Source organism: Capsella rubella, unplaced genomic scaffold (assembly GCF_000375325.1).
Source record: "Capsella rubella cultivar Monte Gargano unplaced genomic scaffold, Caprub1_0 scaffold_3, whole genome shotgun sequence".
Classification (NCBI taxonomy): domain Eukaryota; kingdom Viridiplantae; phylum Streptophyta; class Magnoliopsida; order Brassicales; family Brassicaceae; genus Capsella; species Capsella rubella.
Window position 1 is genome coordinate 11265996 of NW_006238921.1, and position 6413 is coordinate 11272408.

The window sequence follows — 6413 nt, forward strand, 5'->3', positions numbered from 1 at the left end:
AAAAATTAGAAGAAAAAAAATTCTGACCCCATTAAAATTGTTCTTCCTTCTTTTTTTGTCCCCACCGAACAAAAGCCCAATATCAAGTTATCAACCCATATAGCAAACAAAAATATTAATATATAAACCTAAAATAACTAACTTAATAAATTAAAGACCTAAACCTAGTTTGTTGTTATTTTTTCTCCTATTCTTTTCTCCTCTGGTTATTTTTGCTGTACACGACGATTAACAAGTGCAAGTCAACAAATATCAATTGGTGAGTCTTTTTCCTGCTTTTTATAGAAATTATTATAGTGTGATGTGACATTATTACTGTAGGTTTTCTAAATTTTTAACTAATAACATGTTTTTGTTTTATAGCTAAATCACCAATATGAAAAAATTTTACAAACCAATTCCTAAACCAACGCCACACTCCAATATGGATGATCAACCACAGGATCCAGCTAACACCAATATTGATGACCAACCACTGGATCCAGCTAACACCAATGTCGATGATCAACCATTGGATCCAGATAACACCAATGTCGATGATCTGCCTTGGGATCCAGCTAAGAGAAAAGAGATAGTGAGTTATCATCCGAATCAAAGAGACGAGGTAAGACGCAAATATCTTGTTAGAGGTCCATGTCAACCTTCTGGTCATTCTTTTAAAAGAACAAAGATGAGTAATGCAACAAGACGATTTAATCCAGCTTGGTTTGAAAAATACGGTACTTGGCTAGAGTATAGTGTATCAACAGACAGAGCTTTTTGTTTGTGTTGCTACTTATTTAAAGGTGACGGACGGAAGCAAGGTGAGAGTGATGCATTTGTGAAAGAAGGGTTTTGTCTCTGGAATAAGCCTGAAAGGTTAGAAACTCACATAGGCGGAACCAACAGTTTTCACAATTGTGCTGTAGAGAAGTGTGATAACTTGATGAAGCAAGCCCAGTCTATCAAACATGCTTTGTTTAAGCAGAACGATGTGGTGAAGAATGAGTATCGCATTCGTTTAACTGCTTCAATTGATGCTTCCAGATATTTGTTGCGACAAGGATTGTCTTTTCGTGGTCACGATGAGTCAGAAGAATCTGCCAATAGAGGAAATTTCTTGGAACTAGTGAAATACACAGGAGAACAGAATGATGCTATAAGTAAGGTTATTTTGAATAATGCTCCGAAAAATAACCAGATGATTGCTCCTAAGATTCAGAAAGAGATTGTGAATTGTTTTGCAGAAGAAGTAGTGAAATCGGTTATTGAAGAAATTGATCATGGCGTCTTTGGTCTGTTAGTTGATGAGTCTGCTGATATATCTCACAAAGAACAAATGGCAGTTGTATTTCGATTTGTTGATAAGAGCGGAGACGTGAAAGAAAGGTTTATTGGAGTTGTTCATGTTAAAGAAACTTCGTCTGCATCTTTGAAGTCTGCTATTGATAATTTATTTGCTAAGTACGGGTTGAGTTTGAAAAAGCTAAGAGGACAAGGTTATGATGGGGCAAGCAATATGAAAGGTGAATTTAATGGCTTGAGAGCATTGGTTGTTAGAGAAAACATTGCAGCATATTATGTTCATTGTTTTGCTCATCAACTTCAGTTGGTGGTGGTGGCAATCGCAAAAAAACACTTTGAGGTTGGTGATTTTTTTGATATGATTTCTGCATTGGTGAATGTGGTTGGAGCTTCTTGTAAAAGACAAGACATGATTCGAGAAACTTATCGAAAAAGGTGCAGGAAGGAATTAGTAGTGGTGAGATTAACACGGGTACTGGATTAAATCAAGAAATTTCGCTACAAAGACCTGGAAATACTCGTTGGGGTTCTCATCAGAGAACATTGCAAAGGTTAGTTGAGTTGTTTTCTTCTATCATTGAAGTTCTTGAGTATATCCAAAATGAAGGCGTCGAAGACTCTAAAAACGTCAAGCATATGGTCTTCTCAAGTACTTTCACACTTTTGATTGTGTGTTCTATATGCAACTTATGCTACTTATTTTGGGATTAACTGAGAATTTGTCAATGGCTTTGCAAAGGAAAGACCAAGATATTTTGAATGCCATGTCATTGGTGGAATCTACTAAGAGAGAATTACAGAAGCTTAGAGATGATGGATGGGATTCACTTATGAATAAAGTTTCATCTTTTTGTGAGAAACATAATGCTGAACTGCTTGTCATGGAAGACGTTTTTGTAGATCCAAGGAAACCAAGAAGAAAAACCAATATAACCAACCTACATCATTATAAGGTTAACTGCTTCTACACTATTATAGATTTACAGCTTCAGGAGTTCAATGATCGTTTTACGGAGGTAAACACTGATCTACTTATTTGTATGGCTTCTTTAAGTCCTCTTGATTCATTCCAAGAATTTAACAGAGAAAAATTGGTGAGGTTGGCTAAGTTTTATCCAGATGACTTCAGCTATGGGGAGGTTTTGTCTTTTGAGCAGCATCTTGATATCTACATTGACAATGTGAGCAGAGATGAACGATTTAAGAGTCTGAAAAGTCTTGGAGAGCTTTCCCGTTTGATGGTGAAAACCCAAAAACATCTTGCACATCCCTTGGTTTATAGGCTTTTGAAATTAGTTCTAACTTTACGAGTTGCTACAGCAAGTGTTGAGAGATGTTTTTCTGCAATGAAATTGGTGAAGACAGCTGCACGGAATAGAATTGGAGACCAATTTCTAAGTGATTGTCTTGTTTGCTATATTGAAAAAGAATTATTTGAAGCGGTCACAAATGAAAATGTGATAAAAAGGTTTCAATTGTTAAATGAGCGTCGGGTAGTTTTGTAAGATGTTTTAAAAGTTTTATATGACAATTTTATGTTTTTCAATAATTTAGTATTTGATGGTTTTTACTATTTTTTTGCCCCCGTTGAATAAATTTTCTAGATCCACCCCTGCTCATGGGCATATATATCTATCTAGCTATACTCGATTACATTTGGTTAACTCATGAGAAAGACTATTTAGATAGATTTTTATACTCTCAACATGACCCTCACATTACATAAAGTTAAAAATTCTTAAGAAATATAGTAGATGTCACTTCAATCCTTGTTCAATTTCCAAAATCACCTCAAGTCCCTTTAATTAGTTTTGCTGATTGGACTCGTTGACATTGAGTTGTTGGAGCATGTTTGGATCAGTTTGATGCTTGTTTGATCCCTCAAAGAGTTTGTGGCTTTGCATAACTTCACTTGCTGACATCTTCAGTTGTTGGAGTTCTACACTTAATCGTTCATTATCTGCTAACACCACCTTCATCAATTGCGCTTCTACGCTAAGTTCTTCCGTCAACGTTGTTGTTGCCTTTAGCTTTTCGATTTCTGTATGTAATCAAATTATTTTGTTTATACATAACAAAAACATTACTAAAGAACTTGCCAAAAAAACAGTATAAGTAATTAAGATGACTTACCATTATGAACTTTTTCCTCTTCTTCCAACGATTCAAGTCTAATCTTGAATTCCTTCTTCTTATCATGCAGCACTATTTTATCTTTCTGCATGCAACAATAATATACATTCAATAATTTTCTTACATGAACACTTTAGTCATAACAAATTTTATGGTTCCCAATATGACAGATGTCTCACTTCCAACATCGTCATCTTGTTAATCATTAAAGCATTCTCCTTCTCAAAAAATTTCGTCCCCCTTTCCAACTCAGTAATGTGTTGTCCCTTTTTTTTATTTGAACGTTCAGCTGACTCTCTGTTTGCCATAATTCTTAAAAACCAAACAATGTATGATTAAAAACCAAAAGTTGTATGATAAAGAAAACCAAAGATTGTATGATAAAAAAATGGAAAAAATAAAAGAAAGATTAGCAATTTAGTCACGCAAACCTTCTGACTTTCTTAGGATCATTTTGAATCTTTGAAAGTTTGGGACACTTTGAAATCTTCTCCAATTCATTAGCAGTGTACACGTCTTCCGCAAACCCGAGGTCAAAAGTATTGTCATCTCCATCAACCAAACTGGTAGAGGAGATATAACCAGAAGAAACCGGTATGTTCAAGAAGTCGTTGAGACCGGTGTCCATTGAAATACTCTTGTAGTGTCCGCTTAAAGTTTCAATGCTTTCGCCTTGAGTTCTTCTGTTCACATTCAAAGTAGTTGATGGAGAAAGGCTCACTGGTCCTAGTGGATGATGAAGGACTGACGACGGGGAAGGGTTCAAAGGCCGCAAGGAAGAGTTAACAGGTGCCTCCTGAGTCATTGGCCTTGGTTCGGGAGGAGTGGTATTGTCGCCTCCATTCATCTGTATCAAAATATCAAAGTAAACTTTCTAGGTATAACTTATTTTTTCTTATGGCTGGAAAAAATAATCTAATAGATAAAAAAAATGGAGAAAAAGATAAAAGTTTACTACGATTAAAGAAAAAATAAAATTTAATGTTAACGAAAGAAAGAAAATACTCTACTTTTTAAGAAGAAAATGTCTAAGAAACTAGAATATGATGGTTCTGAGCTTTGATAGTGAGCAAGAGCTTCCTTTTATAGCTTAAGAATTACAAACATGATACTCCTACCTTAATCTTATTTTGTTAATAAAATATCTTATAAATTTTGAAGTCAAAACACTTGAATGAACTCTGTGTTATTTAGGCAGTTTAATAAAAATATATAAAGTTAAGATCATTGTGTATTATTTGACTCAATCTTAATTAATTTTTCTTTTTGCTATTAACTCAATATTAATTAATGTTTATTTACACAATTGACTTAATCTTAATTAGTTTTAATTTCTCAATTGAGATTTTTAATTTTTTTTATTTTTTTTTGATTGATTGAAAATCTTAATTAGTATTTATTTTCACTATTGAATCAATTTTTATTTACGTTATTGACTCAATATTAATTTTTTTGATTTTCGTAATTGACTCAATATTAATTTTATTTTATTTCCACTATTGAATCAATCTTAAGTAATTTTTATTTTAGCGATTGACTCAATATCTTAATTTATTATTATTTTTGCTATTGGTTCAATGTTAATTAATTTTTATTTACGCAATTGACTCAATCTTGATTATTTTTATTTTTGTATTTAAGTCAATCTTAATTAACTTTTGTTTTCGCGATTGACTCAATCTTAGTTAATTTTTTTTTTGCGCGTTATTTACTTTTGCTAGTGATTGGTTTTGGCACGTTAATTAATTTTACTTGAATACAGTTATTTTGGCAAGTTATTTATTTTAGATATTGAAATATTTTTGTAAGTTGTTTTTTGTTATAACGAGTTATTTGTTATTTGCTTATTTCAGCATGCTGTTTACATTTGGTTTTGTCTTGACAATCTATTTTTTTACTTTGTAAAGATTTATAGATCGCCGACATATTTGTGACTTTAAGTATCATGTTATCTTTGTAAGATTCTTCAACACTAGTAGTTGCACTGCTATGAAGAGAGATATGGGGAAAAATTCTTGCAAGTAGCCAATCTTTTAAATTTTACCATTCATTATTTTTTAGCCCTATACGTATTTTTTAGCCCCATTCAAAAAAAAATACAAATCAATCATACAAAATGAAAAATACTATACAGTTTAAGCCCTATACGTATCTTCTAAATTTGTTGACAAAAAATTAATAGAAGCTATTTATATTATAATGGAGAAATAAATTTATATTAAAAAAACCTTGAACATATGCGCAAGTATTTATATATGAGAAAACAAACATAATTTTTAACACAAAAACCAAAAAAAAACAAAAAAATGTCATATTGTTTGAAATCATGGGTATATATATCAACCTAGTTATATACTCGACTGAATTTGGTTAATTCATGAGTAAGACTATTTAGATAGGTTTTTATACTCTCAACATGGGCTTTTTCATACCTGGACTATCTAGGTATGTTAATTTCATATAGTTGACTTGTCATTGTGCTAGATCATACCTGGACTTATTGTAAATTTGAATTTAGTACCTCGAGATTTCATTTCGTGCTGAATAATACAAAAACGTGTTAAATGTGTAACGCTGTTAACTCTCCGTCGACGTGGATTCCACGTCAGATGACACGTAAATCCATCGCTTGATGACGTGGCAAAACGACGTCGTTTTGGTCGCTTAGATGGTAATTAAAAATATGTCGACAGCAAGGCTCGAACCTCCAACCAATCACTTTTATACTGACTACATAACCGCTAGGCCATCAACACTTAATAGGTATAAATGAACAACGCATTAATATATAGTGTTTCGTATTTCTATATAATTAACATAGTGTTTCCTATTTCTTCTTCATTAATATTAATGATCATTCGACACTAGTGTTTCGTATTTTTATATAGTGTTTTATATAGTGAAAAACACTATATATGTTTCGTATTTCTATTTTGTATTTCTTCTTCATTAATATATAGTGTTTCGTATTTCTATATATTAAAACAATATATAGT

General features: G+C 32.3%; 2 protein-coding genes across 2 annotated transcripts; one reads left to right on the forward strand and one right to left on the reverse strand.

Moving 5' to 3' along the window:
• The first annotated feature begins 424 nt into the window (after positions 1-424).
• LOC17893775 (zinc finger MYM-type protein 1) lies at positions 425-2437 on the forward strand. Its single transcript, XM_023786144.1, has 5 exons — positions 425-939; positions 1027-1624; positions 1720-1835; positions 2024-2300; positions 2414-2437. Exons 1-5 carry the CDS (start codon positions 425-427, stop codon positions 2435-2437), a joined length of 1530 nt encoding a protein of 509 aa, XP_023641912.1.
• A 1401-nt stretch (positions 2438-3838) lies between these two features.
• Positions 3839-4264, reverse strand: LOC17892404. The gene has a single exon (XM_023786145.1). It carries the CDS (start codon positions 4262-4264, stop codon positions 3839-3841), a length of 426 nt encoding a protein of 141 aa, XP_023641913.1.
• Between the last annotated feature and the right edge of the window lie 2149 nt (positions 4265-6413).

Coding starts and splice junctions, on each gene's coding strand:
- LOC17893775 (XM_023786144.1), top strand. CDS start 425: ATGGATGATCAACCACAGGATCCAGCTAACACCAATATTGATGACCAA. Junction 1,625..1,719: donor TCGCAAAAAAACACTTTGAG/GTTGGTGATTTT, acceptor TTATCGAAAAAG/GTGCAGGAAGGAATTAGTAG. Junction 1,836..2,023: donor CATCAGAGAACATTGCAAAG/GTTAGTTGAGTT, acceptor GGCTTTGCAAAG/GAAAGACCAAGATATTTTGA.
- LOC17892404 (XM_023786145.1), bottom strand. CDS start 4,264: ATGAATGGAGGCGACAATACCACTCCTCCCGAACCAAGGCCAATGACT.